Raw genomic sequence first — 18,458 nt, forward strand, 5'->3', positions numbered from 1 at the left:
TGGCACACCCCTATATTTTTTTGTCAGAATTTTGAACATTTTCCACCATTGGACATTGTCGATTGTTTCCTCCAGGTCGACAAATCCTGTGAACATGTCGTGATTTTCCTTTAGTCTTGCTTCCATTACCAGCCACAACATCAGAATTGTCACACTGGTGCCTTTACCTTTCCTAAAGCCAAACTGATCATCATCTAACACATCCTCCGGTTTTCTTTTAGAGTATTCTGTATATTACTCTTGTCAGCAACTTGAATGCATGAGCTATTAAGCTGATTGTGTAATAATTTTCACACTTGGTGGCTCTTGCTATTTTCAAAATTGTGTGGGTGATGTTTTTCCAAAAGTCAGATGGTATTTCGCCAATGTGAATAGTCATTGTGTTGCCACTTCCCCCAGTGATTTTAGGAATTCTGATGGAATGTTATCTATAACTTCTACCTCATTTTATCATAAGTCTTCCAAAGCTCTTTGAAATTCTGATTCTAATACTGGATTCCATATCTTTCTATATTGACTCCTGTTTGTTCTTCTTCTATCATGTAATGAGATAAGTTTTCCCTCTCATAGAGGACACCAATGCACCCTTTCCACCTATCGGCTCTCTCTTCTACACTTAACAGTGGAACTGTTACGTCATCAAAAATACATGTTGAACCATGTTTAAATTCGTTGAATCAACATCTAACTGTTGACACTGATAGCAAAGCACCACTATAAGTGAAATACATTTTCATTTTTATCTCACATGAGTTGTTTCATTCAAAAGCGAAAAGTGAATCGTCAAACAATAGGGCACTTTTTTTTCATTTTTGGCAAGAACCATAAAGCACATCTTAATGAAATGGCTGCCAAATTCAAACTAATGTACAAATCAGTGTCATTTTTATTTTAATAACAGCACATGGTGGCATCACTACCAACAACACTATTTTCGATATGGAAATGTAGTCAAAGAAGTTTTGCTAACATGACACCTTGCAAAATCTGACTGGGGATGTACTGTGACAGATTATGTACCCATCCTGCACACACTCATTTCACTGTTGAGGAAAGCACAGTGTCATGTGTCCACAGTTGAATGAATGGCCTAAAATTAGAGACCATAAGCTACAGGTAGCCAATGACCTAGCTGAGGTGTACTGTTTTTGTCATCCAGCTGAGATGAAATACTTGTAAAACTATTTTTTAATATAAGACTGCCCTTTGATGCATTGATCACTTCTCTGGTGAGAGGTCCCATAGTTGTCTGGTGCTTATTGTGTGACTGGATATGATATAAAATGAAACATTTTGTGTAATGTCCAGACCTCTTCTTAGGTTGCTAGAGAGGAAATTTAAGTATATTGTCAAATTGGATGTCTTTCTTGTTCTATATCTGTAAGGGATGAGCCTTAAAATTCTTTCTGAGTTCTCTCTTCAGCCTCTGTTCTGGTTATCCAATCTAATTGCAACAGAATATTTTAAAACAAAGGATATGTTCATGCTCAAGTTTGTCTGTTAATGAATGTGTGAAATGGGAGAGATTGAATATGATTCTAGTTAAAATTATACCTCACCAGTTTTAGCATTTTAGATGGTTTAGAAATACTCATCTGAAATTATTTTTATAAGCGCACTTATTATTACACGGCTAGTCTTTCAAACATGTAAGTACATGCATGTGTGACATGATCATCATTGTAATCTGTATAGTTATGTTTTCTTTAACTTATTGCAGTTAACATAATTTGAAAATATCTGAAAGCAAACCATCTGAATGCCTCCATGTTCAATACGTGTATGAGAGACTGAGACATGTTCCACTGTTTAAAAGAAAAATCTGTGAGCTCCTGTGAATTACAGACACAGATTATTTTGTGTGCAAATGTAGACCATATAATGATAAAAACAGGCATTCTATCCTCACTGAAGTGGAATAATATTGAAATGTCAAAAGATTTCAAAAACCATATACATCTTTATCTACTTTCAGCTGCCTGCTGAAACTCTCTGAACATTTGCAGAATGCGTCTGGCTATCAGTTACATATGCCGATGCCAGGACACACTGTTGGGGAAGTCATGCTTCCTGAGGTCCAAAAAGCTGTTCTGAAACTGGAGCAGCTGATAGAGAACCACGATGTGATATTTCTTCTGACAGATTCAAGAGAAAGTCGTTGGCTACCAACAGTTATTGCGACCAGTAAGGAAAAGGTAAACATTATTTTCATAATAGCAAGCTATGTTATCCTTATCAATTGTAATTACTCTTTATTTTTATTATTATTATTACTATTATTATTATTACTATTATTATTTATTTTATGGCCTTCATTGGACCACTCTAGTCAAAAATACAAAGTTCTAAACAAGTTGTTACACAGGGATACAATTTAGTTCAACAATAACTTAATATGATATTTAGGTAATATAATTATTAGAGTCTATTCTTATATGAAAGGTGTTTTGCTCTTCTGTCTGCCCTATATTTCTTCATTCTTTCAGATATTTTTTTTCTTTCTTCATCTGAGACCACTCTTCCTGTACTCCTTTTATTGATTTTCATTTGTAGTCTGGTTTGCGGGTCTTGCAGTATTCTGGTTTTCTCTGTCTTGTTTTTTAGGTCATCTACTGTAATTTGAAGTTCTTTTATATCTTCCTTAATTTCTGTGTTCCATTTAATGTCGCTCTTGCTATTCCACAATTTTTGTATTATTTTTTTACTAATTCTGTTTTCTGGAGTTCTCATCAGATGTCCAAAGAATGAGATCCGTTTCTTCCTGATTGTGCTCATGACTGGTTCTATTTTCTTATATACTGTTTCATTTGATGCTATTCTCCAATGTCCATTTATTTTATACTGTTTATTTATACATGTCCTAATTATTCTTCTTTCTATTTTTAGTATTCTGTCAATTTCTGCTGTATTAGTTGTTTTGAAGATAGTTTCAGCTGCATACATTATTTCTGGTTGTGTAACTGTTTTATAGTGTTTTAATTTTGCATCTATAGATAGGCTTTTTTTGTTGTATGTAGTTTTGGTAATGTAATTTGTGTAGTTCAGTTTTTTTATTCTATTCTGCCATGACGGCTTCTCATTTAGATTGTATGTTATTATTTCGCCTAAATATTTAAATTTATCAACGATTTTGATTTCCTGTTCTCTTATTGTAATTTTGTTTGCAAGTGGTGGATCAGTTAGCATAATCTCCATTTTTTCAAATGATATTCTAAGGCCTACTTTCTCTGCTATTTCTTGTAGTGATTTCACTTGTTGCCTGGCTTCTTGAACAGTGTTGGCTAGGAGAGCAAGATCGTCAGCGAATCCCAAGCAGTTTAAGCTAATATCATCTTTTGCACTTCCAATTCTTATCCTCTTTGGATTGTCCTTGTACCATTCTCTCATTATGTATTCCAGTGCACAGTTGAACAGTAATGGTGATAGGCAGTCGCCTTGTCTTAAGCCTGTTTTTATGAGGAATGGTTCCGAAATTTCTCCTCTAAACTTCACTTTTGATTTGGTGTTGGTTAGAGTGAGTTGTATTATTTTAATTAGTTTTGGATGGAGTCCTAGATTTCTTAAAATTTTTAGTACTGAAGGTCTGTGGAGACAGTCATATGCCTTCTTAAAATCTACAAATATTGCCAGAGGTTTGTTCCGTTTCTTGTAGTATGCCATAATCAATTTTAAACTAATTATCTGCTCTGCACAGCTTCTCCATGGTCTGAAACCTCCCTGATATTCCCCTAACTCCTGTTCTAATTGCTCCTTGATTCTTTCATATAGGATCTTGGATAGAATTTTGTATGCAATCTAAGAGAGAGATTCCTCTGTAGTTGTCTGGGTTGCTCTTATCTCCCTTCTTGTGTAGTGGGTGGATGATAGCTGTGGTCGAATGTTCGGGAAATCGCTCTGTTACCCAAATTTTTGTTAGATCTTCTCCACATGCCTTATAATTTTTTTGTTCTTTAAGAATTTTTTCCACTTCTTGGAAAGTTGGAGGGTCTAGTTTGTTAGGTTTGGTTTTTATTGGGGTATTTATGTTGATTTCTACATTTTCCTTGTTACTGTGTGTCATTCTTCCATCTTCATCTTTCAGTATTAGTGTAGGGGCCTCATATTGTTGTAGTTGTTTCCCAAAGATTTTATAGTAGTTCCTGGAGTTGGTTTTATGAATATTACCTTCTATAGAGTTTATAATATCTTTATGAAATCCTCTCTTGATTCTTCTAATATTTTGAGTGAAATTTTTTCTTTCATTTTTTAGGTTGATGGCATTTTCTTCAGTTTTGTGTGTTGGAAACTTTAACCATGCTTGGTGTCTATCTTCATGGAATTTTTCACATTCTTATGTCCACCACGCATGTTTCCTTCGTGGGTTCAAGGGAGCTAGATTCTCTGCTTCTTTTTTAAGATTAAGCACTAATTGTTCTAGATCATCTGTTAATTTGATGGTTTGTGTTATTTGTTGGTACCTATTATTTTTAATTAGCTGATGTGGGTCAAACTTCCTTTTTATTTTATTAGTTTTTCCGGTCCTCTTCTTTAATGGAGTGAATTTGATTTTAATTTTAACCATATAATGGTCTGAGCCTGTGTCTACTCCTCTCATTACTTTAACATTGTGGATCTCCTTATGAAAATTTTTGTCCATACAGACGTGGTCTAGCTGCCACTCGCCCTTCCTCCAGTCTGGAGGAAGTTTAAAGTTTACTTGGCTTCCTCTTAAAGTTTGTTGATTTAGATATACGGTTGTGTTCTCTGCAGAGTTCTACAAGTCTTTGGCCGTTTTTGTTCGTAAATTTATGTGGACTCCATTTTCCAATTATATCTTTATATTTCCTTTCGTTTCCCAACTGAGCATTGAAATCTCCCAATAAGATTTTTACATTCTTTTTATTTACTCTGTTCATAGTTTGTTCTAGAAGGCCCCAAAATTTATCTTCCTCTTCCTTTGTTTTTGTTAGACAATTTTTTTTTTTCATTTGTTGGGGCATGAGCATTTAATATTGTATAGGTTTTATTCATTGTTTTAAAGCTTAGAGTCACAATTCTTGGTGATACTGCTTGGAAATCCGTTACTGAATCCATTATTTTTATGTTTACTAAAAACCCTGTTCCAAACTGGGGACATTGTTTCATTGCCCTCGGTCCCCATTATAAATTCTGTATCCTTGTGATTCAAATGGGTCCTCTGTGGTGTTTCTCATTTCTTGGATCCCTGTTATTAATTTTTTTTGTTTATTTAGTTCATCTATGAGCTCCTTGAGTTTTCCGGTCTGAAGTAGTGAGTTTATGTTGTGTGTTGCTATATAATTTATTTGCTCATGTTTAATCTTCTTTTTGTGTTTTAGTGTGCATTTGGATGGTTGCAAACACTTCGATTCGTTGCTGTCTTCTAGTTGACTACCCACTGAATCCGATGTAGCCTTTTCCTGCCTTTTTGAGCAGGACGGTGGAATTTTTTTCCTAAAAGACCTTTCCATTTTTGACTTTCGAAGGTTGTCAACTTTAGTTGCAGCAAGATCCAATTTACAACTACAGTTGTTAACCGCAGAGGGTGTGTTTGGTCCACGAGAGCTATTTTATTTCACTCGAGTCCGCCAGTAAACCAGTGAGGACTTCCCTATCCACCACCTGGGACGCGCCACGTAGGAGTATCACCTCTCCTCCTACTATGACAGCATAGTAGGTTCGTGGTGTAATTACTCTATTGAAGGTTACAACAAATATATATCAGTTAGTTAGAAAACAATTTGTTCACTTATTATTATTTGGTGAAAAAACATTTCCAGTTTCCAGGGTGCTGTTTGAGCCTCTACCACTTCCTTCTGCCCATTATAATCTGTCATGGAGAACATTATCCATTGCCCTTCCTTTGGCAGCGAGGTCATCCTTGATCATGTCCATCCAATTGGTTCTGGATCTTCCTACAGGAAGATATCCTTCCACTTTTCTTTCCAAATTTATTCAGGCTGTTCTTCTACCACCATAGTCTTGATGTCCTGAGTAGGTCTAAAAGGGAGTCTTGATTCCATCTTTCTTTCTTGCCTCCTCATTTCTTAACTTATTCATCATGGTCTGCCAGAAAGTGAATCCAAGGAATCTCACTTCTGATGCCTGGAGTGTCAATGACTGTCTCTTTGTGAGGGTGCCTGCTTCAAAACCATAGGTCAGTATTAGTAAGAAGTAGCTGCTGATTCCAGTGGTGAGTACCATAATATTATATAAAATTACAAAGCTTCAAGACAGATCAAAACTGTGTGCTACTCTGAAGCTTGGTACTTGAACCTTGTCTTACACAGGCAATCATCATACTGCCTGTGTTGCCCAGGCACAAGCTACAGTGTGCCCTCGTGTTTTTTTTTAATCTACCCACACTATCCTGCAGAGTGAAAGATCCAATTCAGGAATAATTTGTAGAGTGCAATTAAGACATTGCCCTGCAGTATCCCTTGTTCCAGGAGTGAAAGCAAGCTTCCATCAAGTTTGTAAAGTAGGAACAGGTAATGGCGGAACTGAAGCTGTGAGGGTAAGTCATGAGTTGTGCACTGATAGCTCACTTGGTAGGACCATTGCCTGGAAAGACAAAGGTTCCAGTATCAAGTCCTATTCCAGTACATAGTTTTTAATGTCAAAAACAAGTTTAAAAACAGTGCACATCCCACTGCAGAGAGAAAGATTCATTCTGAAAATAACATTACACTTTTTCATAAGAATGCCTCCAATAGAATGTGTGTTATTTCAGGGAAATTTTCCCCCTGAAAGCTGCATCACCAAGAACATTTATTACAATGTGAAAGTCACTTCTAAGAAATGATATCCTGCTCTAAATAGAAAATTTTACAAAATTTACACTCCAGTCGCATTTTGCACAGTATAAGTTAACGATCATTGACTTGAAGTTCCTTTAACAAAGCTACAGTTTACGTAATTATGGCCTTTAGGTTGATGTACTTTATCCATCAGGGTAGTGAATCATATTAAAGCATCTGCTTCCAGAACACAGAGAACTGCACTGGCTCCAGATGAAATCCACTTTGTGGATAAACAACAGGAGTGGTGTGCTGGCCAGCCTGGATGCGGTTATTAGGTGGTTTTCTACATCCACCTAGGTAAATACTGAGCTGGTTCCCTCATCACACCTCAGGCACATAATGCATGAGCACTTTGGAAAACATTGTCACATTTAATCACTAGTTGCAGATAGAGGGGGTACACGGATTCATCACTTGGGGGTCCTGGCAGTAGCTTTAAAATGCCTTTGGGAGCAGTGACTCCATGATAATAATAACCTATACACTGATATGGTTTGTGCTTCATGAAAATTGGAGAATTACCATACCAGTCCCAACTCTGCACTGGCTGTATAAAGAGTCCTGGAAAGATAGAGAGGGAGGCTGATGTACTTTGAATACAAAAGAATTTGATAGGTTTCCAAATGAATCTTTCTGTTATCAGTGGTCTATACACAGACCCTTGCCTTCACAAGCAAGTACATCTCTACATCTACATCTACATCCATACTCCGCAAGCCATGTGACAGTGTGAATTTCAGTGACAACTGTGTTTGATGACAATGCTGATGGACGCTACTGAAGGCTCAGAACTAAAACCAAACTGATGTGACTTAGCATTTAGTAAGGTTTTATTCATCAGGTTCACTGTGTAAAATTGTGTACAGTAAAATGAGATATAAACTTGCCAGCCTTAATATATAAAAAATGTATGTCCATTTTGCAGAGGTTAAAGGTTTATGAACTGTGGTGAAGAGTAGTGGAAAATGTTGCACCATAAAACAAACTTCAGAAACAAAATACCATGTAAGTTAAATGGAAGATGTGCAACAGCTGTATGGAAAGGGGTTATACACTAAAAGTTTTACATATATATTTCACATTTTTTGTCAACCCTGAAATGATGCTCCACAATGTCAGTCACAATTCTCTCTTTCACCTGTACCACTGAACACTGCAGTAGATTATAAAGCTTAAATGATTAAGTTGTGAAGTACATTATGTGATTGTCCTTACAATTTTTGTTTCTTTTGTCACAAATTATAATTCAAAGTACTTGTTTTGACTGTTAATCAGTCTTCTTCAAATCTCAAAAGGATAGAAGAGCAAAATTCCTACTTGTAGTCTGTTATAAATACATGAGTTAAAGAGAAGGGAATGATCCCCATCATTTGTTCGATTTCATGTGAAGCAATATTCACACAAACTCAGTGCTGGCCGTTCACTATAGTTCACCTGCTAACTTCAGCACATTAAGAAATCATCTTTCAGATGACAAGTCAGATTAGATACAATATGTCATTCCTTAAACTAGTGTTTCTACTTATGTTTGCATGCCTAACATGTTTCTAAGGTACTTGGTTGAATACTAGCTGACATAAACATGAACAGCACTGAGCAGAATACTGTAGTTCATTGTTACAGATTAAGTTTCTATGATATGCTTGTCTTTAATTAATTTACATCTTGATTCATCCAGTCTCTGAAGGTTGTCAGTCTTGATTGGATTTACGGTACATAATGAATGAATGAATTCATAGCCATGCGGAGTGGCCACGCGGTTTGAGGTGCCATGTCACACATTGCGCGGCCCCTCCTGCTGGAGGTTTGAATCCTCCCTCGGACATAGGTTTTTGTGTGTTGCTGTTAGCGTAAGTTAATTTAAGTAGTGTGTAAGTCTAGGGACCGATGACCTCAGCAGTTTGGTCCCTTAGTATTTCACACACATTTGAACATTTAAGCCCGCATCTCGTGGTCGTGCGGTAGCGTTCTCGCTTCCCACGCTCGGGTTCCCGGGTTCGATTCCCGGCGGGGTCAGGGATTTTCTCTGCCTCGTGATGGCTGGGTGTTGTGTGATGTCCTTAGGTTAGTTAGGTTTAAGTAGTTCTAAGTTCTAGGGGACTGATGACCATAGATGTTAAGTCCCATAGTGCTCAGAGCCATTTGAACATTTAAATTTTGAGCGAATTCATATCCTGTGTCCAGAGAAGAAAATCTGATTAAAACTTTTAAAAACCAGAATTTAACAGTACAATCAAACAATTTCATAATAGTGTTGAATTCAACAGTACAAATTGATATCTGTCAATGCAAGTAAAATAATTTGATGATGATGATTTATTTTTGAAATTCTATGAACATTTAATTTCTATGTTATTAATTTTATTTGTATCTTTCAGTTAGTGATGACAGCTGCTTTGGGCTTTGATACGTTTGTCGTCATGAGACACGGGATGCGCAATCAGAAGAAGGATGTAGCTGTTGCACCAGATGGTCCTCAGCTTGGATGCTACTTCTGCAGTGATGTGCTAGCACCTGGGAATGTTAGTATCAATTTAAATACTTGAACATTTAATTTTGCTTGATAAGATACTTTATTTATTATTTAATATAATTTTTACTGTTGTGTATTCCTTCTGGTTTACAGTATCATTACCACTTGGAGAAACAAATGTTTGACACAGTTTTAAAGGGTGCTATTTCATTTATTCCTTAGCAACATCCTAATTAATGTAACCAGTTTTCTCAAATGCTGTGCAGAAAACTGGAGGGGGGGGGGTAACTATATCTGCCAGTAAACTCCAGATATACCGAACGAGGTGGCGCAGTGGTTAGACACTGGACTCGCATTCAGGAGGACGACGGTTCAATCCCGCGTCCGGCCATCCTGATTTAGGTTTTCCGTGATTTCCCTAAATCGCTCCAAGCAAATGCCGGGATGGTTCCTTTCAAAGGGCACGGCTGACTTCCTTCCCCGTCCTTCCCTAATCTGATGAGACCGATGACCTCGCTGTCTGGTCTCCTTCCCCAAACAACCCAACCCCAACTCCAGATATACAATCCACTATCCTCTACCATAAATATAACTGATAAGAAATAGCCACACAATCTTATGGCAAAATGGAAATCCATCATTGTCAGGCATTTGACATCCACCATTGCTAGATAAAGGTGCTCTCTAGATGTATTCTTGCATTACGTGGTTTTCAGGAATTCATGCCCAATTTGTTTCTACCTTCCTTTCTATTTTTAGTGTGTTTTGAATTCAGCACAGAATGACCTTGGTACATTCTATATCCATTCATCTGGCTACATCTACCTCCATTTCATTTCCATTAAAGTCATAATTACATCTACACATCTGGCTAATACTCCAGAATGTGAAATTCCATCACTGCCAATAGACTCATTTAAATGTGAGAGTACCAATCATAGTTTCTGGAAATATCAGTTCCTTATGCTGAGATGAAAGAGGGATGGTTGGGAAAGATTAGAAAAGAGTGACAGGTAACTCAGACCACAGGATAAGAGGGAGCCAATTGCTTTCAGGACAAGTGCAAACCCCTCTGTCTGATTCCTGGTCGATATTTTTTTCTCTCTCTTACAAGGGAACCTCCCCATCGCACCCCCCTCAGATTTAGTTACAAGTTGGCACAGTGGATAGGCCTTGAAAAACTGAACACAGATCAATCGAGAAAACAGGAAGAAGTTATGTGGAACTATGAAAAATAAGCAAAATATACAAACTGAGTAGTCCATGTGCCAGATAGGCAACATCAAGGATAATGTAAACAGAGGAGCGCCATGGTCCCGTGGTTAGCGTGAGCAGCTGCGGAGCGAGAGGTCCATGGTTCAAGTCTTTTTATTTTCAGACAATTATTATCTGCCCGTCCATCCGTCCGATGTGAGGTAACTGCGCCGTAGTATGGGGACGCTACACCTAAACAAACATCGAAACACACGATGTCAGTCGACTACAGCACACGGAAGAGAGAGTATTCCTGCTAACGAGGCTCCCTGGCTGGCAGTTGACTGTTCGCTACTTTGGACGAGAGTGCATTAAATACGTGAGTTGTATTCCGTGGGCAATATGAATCCAGCAAATATAGCTCGCGACTTCAATAACAAGGTCAATGAATATTTTCTGAACTGTAAGGAATCGGAAAGTTCCTGAAGGGATCGAACGATTGTCGAACATTTGTATGATTATTTCCTACATTTGTTGATAAACAGGAAGTGCGGTGATGACGATACCTTGCTGATTGCTGCGGGGCTGTATGTACCAGATGATGAGATTGTTGACGATCTGTACGAAGAACACGAAGAGGACATACTGCGACTTCAATCTGATGGTATTTCTTTGGGTTACATGAAGGAAATGCTCCAATACAGGTTACTGTCCAAACCAATTAAAAGATGCAAATATAGATTATGGAGTGAAGTAACAAATAAATTTAATAAATTTAAAGGGATGGAGGAAAAAAGCACAATTAAATATTGCAAAGAAGTCGTGGAACGAGGTGGAACCCGAAGACAGAAGTTCAGTGAACTAGAAAACCATGTATACCGACAATTTATTAAAGCCAGAAATGAATTAAGTGCAGTTCGTGATACAGACCTACAGATTTGGGGATTGAATTACGCTAAACAAATCGGCCTGGACTTCAAGGTTTCATCTCATTGGCTTGTCGCGTTCAAAAGAAAATACAAAATTACAAGCAGGAAAATTACGAAATATGTAAGCAAGAACTATGCGAATAAACTGGAAGAACTTTTAGAGTGTTCCAAGACATTTGTTACAGAAACTAACGTGAGATTCCAACAATATGAAGACGCATATATTATCAACACAGATCAGTCCGGTTTTAACTATGAAATGAAATCGACCCGCACATTATCGTTAGTTGGAGAAGGCGACACGGAATGTACTGTAGACCAGCTGCATGCCACTTCACATAGTTATACCATACAATATGCTCTGAACAAAGCATGATGTCTTTGACCTACATTTTACTTATGTTTGCAGGAAAAAAATGGTATATTTGGACTGCAAGTTCAGCAACAGGTGAATAGGGTAGTTACGCAAACGCCGAGTGTCATTGTGAATTGCAGTGCGTCAGGAAAAATGGAGAAAAGACTAGTGAAAGACTTTAATGAGCGTGTGATTGCTCCTTACGCGGACAAAGATTTTGCCTTACTCATTGACAGCTATACAGGACAGAAGGATCAGGCATTGTACAATTTTAGTGTGGGAGTAGACATGATTACTGTAGTAACACTGTTCACGTTTACGTCGCACTTCACTTAGCGTAGACCGGGACTGCGTCCTAGGCATGCCCGATGTTGACTGACTGGGCACGGCCCGTGCTGCTGGAGTTGTTGTTGTTGTTGTTCTTGTTGTTACGCCGGCAGAGGTCGCGTCCGAATTCTCGCGTGCCCTCTGGTGGACAGGACTCTACTTGCGGCAACTACCGCCCGTGACGCGCCGTGCCAATGTGCGCCTCCCGCGATCTTTCTGGTGGCTACTACACTCCTCCTCCTTCGGGGGGTGAAGCCACTGTGATCCACTGCGTCGGAAGATGGAGCGTCGGGCAGGATCGATGACCTCCACATCCATTGGATGGCCGGAGGCGAGGGGATCTGCCAACCCTCGAGCTGGAACCTTCGAATACGGCTGGAAGTGACCCACACGAAGAGGCCCCCGTCGTCCCACAACCGGAGCTCGGGACAGAACGGGTGACAAGCTGTCGAACTCCGGATCCCGTTCCACCTCGGGAGGGGCAAGACCCAGTGGTGGGGACGAAGGGGAAGGGACAACCACAGGTGAACTAGCCCCCTGAGAAACCGAACCTGCTAGGGGGGCCGGCTCTCGCTGGGGCATCTCGAATGATGGCGATGCCGGTGCTGGAGCTACTGGAGGCTGCCAAGGCTGAGAACCATCGCAGTGCGGCAGAGTCACAGCAGGGAGAGGAGGTAACGTCCCCCGTGAAACCAATACAGGTGCCGGCAATGGGGAAGCCGGTGTCCGAGAGGTCGGAGGGTGGGTACCCGAACGTGGACGTAGCTGATTTTGGTGACGACGTACCACCCGATCCCCCGCCTGCAAGGTATAGAGCCGGCGGCCATTTCGGCGCAGGACCACCGCCGGTATCCAACGTGGATTGCGACCAAACCCACGGGCCCAGACCGACATACCAAGTGGAAAGCCAGGTACTTCGTTTTGTGAAGACTGGCGAGGACCAGGCCGGAGGAGGTGCAGCAGAGTCCTAGGTTGACGCCCATGGAGGAGCTCTGCGGGGCTGCGGTCGCCCATTGGTGTGGTCCGGTATGCCGTCAAGAAAAACGTCAAGGCTTCCTCTGCAGGAAATTCGTGCACATACTTTTTCATCTGCGTCTTAAATGTGCGCACCATGCGCTCAGCTTCCCCATTCGATTGTGGATGGAAGGGGGGAGAGCAAACGTGCCGAATACCGAAGCGCCTACAAAAATCCTGGAAGGTCTGCGAAATAAACTGCGGTCCATTGTCTGAGACCAGGGTGATTGGCAGACCTTCCACAGAAAAGATTTTTGCTAGTGCCTGGATTGCAACTTCTGAAGTGGTTGAGGAGCAGCGAACCACATATGGGAATCGGGAATAAGCATCAATGACAATGAGCCAAAAGCCATTGAGAAACGGGCCCGCAAAATCGATGTGAACACGTTCCCATGCTTGTGTTGCCGGCGGCCATGAAGAGAACGCTGCCCTGGGAGATGCTTGTTGGCTCGCACACTGGGAACAGGCGGCCACCAAGTGCTCAATTTCTCTGTCAATACCGGGCCAGTACACATGTCTGCGAGCCAAGGTTTTAGTACGGGAAACACCCCAGTGCCCCGCATGTAATAACGTGAGGACCTCCCTTCGTAAACCTGCAGGAACAACCACGCGAGGAGTTGTATCATCGGTAGCCAGAAGGAGAACTCCTTCCAAGACCGAGAGGCGGTCTCGTAGAAGAAAATAATTACGAAGAGGGTCCGAGGCCCGGCCTGGAGGGCGGGAGGACCACCCCTGCTGAATGAGGCGAACTACTTGCTGGAGAACCGGGTCAGCCGCCGTTTCCCTGGCGACTCGAGAACTAGTGATCGGAAAGCCATCAACTGCTTGGCGGGATGCCACATCCAAATGAAAACACATAATCTCCTCTCGATCGAACGTAGGATCCGGGCCCACCGGAAGATGGGAAAGAGCGTCGGCGTTGGCATGCTGTCCTGTAGGGCGAAAATGAATGTCATAATGGTACTTAGAGAGGAACAAGGCCCAGCGCTGTAGTCTGTGGGCCGCCCTATCCGGAATCTGAGAGGCGGGGCCAAATAACGATATTAACGGCTTATGGTCAGTGATTAACTGAAACTTCGTGCCATACAAGAAAGGGTGAAACTTGGTAACAGCGTAGACAATGGCCAAAGCCTCTTTTTCCACCTGGGAGTAATGGGCCTGCGCGGGACTAAGCGTTTTAGACGCAAACGCCAGTGGTTGCTCGGAACCGTCTGCGTTGCGATGGGCCAGGACCGCCCCCACCCCATACTGCGAAGCATCTGTAGCCAGGACCAACGGCTTACGGGGATCAAAAGTAGCCAAACAAGGGGCTGAAGTGAGGAGGCCCTTCAACGAGGTGAACGCTCGCTCGCATGCAGGCGACCAATCAAAAGGAACACCCTTGTGCAGAAGGCAGTACAGGGGTGGGCTATAGTGGAAGCCCTGGGAATGAACCGGTGGTAATAGGCTATCTTGCCTAAAAAAGCTTGTAACTCTTTCAGCGAAGTGGGCCGAGGAAGGTTGACGATACCTTGGACCAAACTTCCTAGTGGCTGTATGCCATGCCGAGATATGGTGTAGCCCACATACTCAATGGACGGTTGGAAGAAGGTTGACTTATGCAGGTTGCAACGCAAGCCCACAGACCTGAATTTGAGAAAGAGGGTGCGAAGGTTGTGCAAGTGTTCCTTCGTGCTGCGGCCTGTGACAATTATGTCATCCAGGTAATTAATACAATGAGGGATTGTCGACGTGACATGCTCAAGATAACGCTGGAATATCGCCGGGGCACTGGATATTCCAAAAGCCAACCGCTGGTATTGGTAAAGGCCAAACGGGGTGTTGACGACCGCCAGCCGTTTGGAGTCCTCATCAAGAGGTATCTGATGATAAGCCTCCGACAGATCGATTTTCGAAAAATATTGGCCACCCGCCACGGCGGAGAACAATTCATCAGCATGAGGCAAAGGATAGGTGTCCACCACCAATTGGGAATTAATGGTGGCCTTGAAATCGCCACAAAGACGTAAGTTTCCTGAGGGCTTCTTGACAATAACGAGGGGCGAAGCCCACTCACTGGAAGAAACGGGAAGAACGACCCCTAGGGCTGTCAGTCGGTCTAGCTCTTCCTTTACCTGAGGGCGGAGAGCCAAGGGGATCTGTCTCGCGCGTAGAAAACGCGGGCGAGCCGACGCCTTCAACGTTAAGTGAGCTTCAAAATCGGAAACACGCCCCAGGCCCTCCTCAAAAATATCTGGAAAGTCTGAGATCAAAGATTCCAATGAGTGATAGGGAACGTCTTCGGAGACCAACTGTATGGTGTCAGCAATAGAAAAACCGAAAGCCTGAAAGGCATCCAGGCCAAAAAGGTTAGCGGAGCTCGCATCACTGACAACAATAAAAGTAATAGGCCGAGTGACTGATTTGTAAGTCACGTCGGTAGTGAATTGACCCAGTAGGGGAATGAACTGTTTACCATAACCGCGTAGACGCCGGTAAACTGGCGCCAACGGGGGCGATCCAAGGTCGGAATAAGTTTGTGCATTCAACAACGAAACTGCCGCCCCCGTATCTACTTGCAGTTGTAACCGGCGCGACCGAACCGACACCTCGATAAAGAGTTTGTGGGCCGATGCATCGGGAGCCTGGCCCGATGAAACTTCCTGAATGTCAACGTCCATGTCCTCTGTACTTGCTTCCTTCGATGCCTTTGAGGCTGAGCGGCAAACTTTAGCAATGTGACCTTTTTTATTACATTTGCGACAAACGGCCCAATGCTGGGGGCACTCTGACCGATCGTGATGTATATAGCACGACGCACAGGACGGCAACAGGGGCCGGCGGCTGGAATTCTGTTTACGCGCCGTGCGGGTGCGGCCGTAACGGCCGGATTGTACCGCTCGCACGTCGTCCACCCCGGACACAGTGGACGCGGCCGCACCACCCTGAACCTCCGTGACGTCGCACCACGCTTCCAGCTGTTGACCTGCCGCGTGAGAGACTTCATACGATTGAGCAATGGACAGAACTTCCTCGAGGGAAGGGTCTTCTAACTGCAGGGCCCGTTGCCGGACCTCCCTATCAGGGGCCAAACGAACAATGACGTCGCGTACCATAACGTGGGCATACGACTCTCGCGACTGCTCCGTGACAAAATGACACTTGCGACTAAGACCGTGCAGGGTAGCGGCCCACGCCCGGTAAGACTGATGGGGCTCTTTCTTGCATTGATAGAACTCGACCCTAGCCGCCACAACATGCGTGCGGCGGCGATAATATGAAGACAGCAACGAACACAATGCGTCAAAAGACAAGGACGAGGGTTCCTGCAACGGCGCTAGCTGCCGCAAAACTTGATACAGCGAGGGAGATATCCAAGACAAGAAGAGAGCACGACGTACCTCCGCCTCAGCAACATGAAACGCCTGGAAATGCTGCCGAAGGCGATGTTCATATGCGTCCCAATCCTTCGCCGTCTCGTCATACGGGGGAAAGGGAGGAGGGAACTGCGCCGGAGCAGACGGCGTGGAGAGCAACGCCGGAAGCACTTGTTTCATGGTGGCCATGAGTTCCGTCTGCTGCGCAACCAAAACTCGCACCAAATCCTCCATGCCGTGGAGAAACTGCGACACCGGAACAACGACGCAACACGCGAAAGAACGACCCTACTCGTCGCCAATTGTGTAGTAACACTGTTCACGTTTACGTCGCACTTCACTTAGCGTAGACTGGGACTGTGTCCTAGGCATGCCCGATGTTGACTGACTGGGCACGGCACGTGCTGCTGGAGTTGTTGTTGTTGTTGTTCTTGTTGTTACGCCGGCAGAGGTCGCGTCCGAATTCTCGCGTGCCCTCTGGTGGACAGGACTCTACTTGCGGCAACTACCGCCCGTGACGCGCCGTGCCAATGTGTGCCTCCCGCGATCTTTCTGGTGGCTACTACAATTACCATTCCTCCAGGTTGTACACCTCTTGTGCAACCGTTAGATGTGTTTGGTTTTCGGCAAGTGAAATACTTTGTGAAAAGATTCTATGATTTTGCGAAGCTGCACAGGTACACAGAGCAGTATTGTTTACGGGATCGTGTGTCAATTATCAAAGTTCAGGCACTCACACATAATCAACTTCGCTCCCCAAAATTCCAGGACATGTTCAGATTTGCTTGGACATATGCAGGATTTGACGGTCTACACACGGAAAAATTTGAAAACGTTAAAAACATATGTTTTGACAGAGCACAGGGAAAACTGTGTGACTGTGAAACTGTTGCATTCGTTTGTTGCAGTTTATGTGACAAACTTTTATGTTTTCATCACTTTTTTGGGTGTGATTATCACATCCACAAGAAAACCTAAATCGGGCAAGGTAGAAGAATCTTTTTACCCATTCACCAAGTGTACAAGTTAGGTGGTCGACAACATACTCCTGTCATTTGACGCACATGCCGTCACCAGTGTCATATAGAATATATCAGAAGTGTTTTCCTGTGGAGGAATCGGTTGACCTATGACCTTGTGATCAAATGTTTTCGGTTCCCATTGGAGAGGCACGTCCTTTCGTCTACTAATCACACGGTTTTGCGGTGCGGTCGCAAAACACAGACACTAAACTTATTACAGTGAACAGAGACGTCAATGAACGAACGGACAGGTCATAACTTTGCAAAAATAAAGAAAAAAATTTTTCACCTGAGGGAAGATTTGAACCAAGGACCTCTTATTCCGCAGCTGCTCACGCTAGCCACAGGACCACGGCGCTCCTCTGTTTACATTACCCTTGATTTTGCGTATCTTGTACATGGACTACTCAGTTTGTATATCTTGCTTATTTTTTCATAGTTCCACATAACTTCTTCCTGTTTTCTCGATTGATCTGTGTTCAGTTTTTCAAGGCCTATCCACTGTGCCAACTTATAACTAAATCTGAGGGGGGTGCGATGGGGAGGTTCCCTTGTTAGTAATTCTTAACATTCATGTCTCCATTGTTCAGTAATGCTCCAGATTTTTTAGTTATGTTTGCAGTGAAAGTATGTGTATCGCTGCCATACGTCAAAACTGGTAATACCCATTGATTGTAAATTTTCTTTTTCATGTATATTTGGAAGTTAGCTTTCACTCTTGTTTTTTATGTTGGTTGGTTGGTTTGGGGAAGGAGACCAGACAGCGTGGTCATCGGTCTCATCGGATTAGGGAAGGATGGGGAAGGAAGTCGGCCGTGCCCTTTCAGAGGAACCATCCCGGCATTTGCCTGGAGTGATTTAGGGAAATCACGGAAAACCTAAATCAGGATGGCCGGAAGCGGGATTGAACCGTCGTCCTCCCGAATGCGAGTCCAGTGCCTAACCACTGCGCCACCTCGCTCGGTGTTTTTTATGTCTTTTTCCTGTC

The 18,458-nt window shown here is 42.7% G+C and overlaps 1 protein-coding gene across 1 annotated transcript in view; it reads left to right on the top strand.

Annotated features, from left to right (window-relative positions):
• The window catches only part of LOC126235764 (ubiquitin-like modifier-activating enzyme ATG7), a 110,282-nt gene that overhangs the window by 38,425 nt on the left and 53,399 nt on the right, over nt 1–18,458 (top strand). The window contains exons 8-9 of the mRNA XM_049944563.1: nt 2,007–2,195; nt 9,179–9,322. Of these exons, the coding sequence (XP_049800520.1) occupies nt 2,007–2,195; nt 9,179–9,322 (333 nt within the window). The remainder of the gene's footprint in view (nt 1–2,006; nt 2,196–9,178; nt 9,323–18,458) is intronic.

Source organism: Schistocerca nitens, chromosome 2, assembly GCF_023898315.1.
Source record: "Schistocerca nitens isolate TAMUIC-IGC-003100 chromosome 2, iqSchNite1.1, whole genome shotgun sequence".
Lineage (NCBI taxonomy): Eukaryota > Metazoa > Arthropoda > Insecta > Orthoptera > Acrididae > Schistocerca > Schistocerca nitens.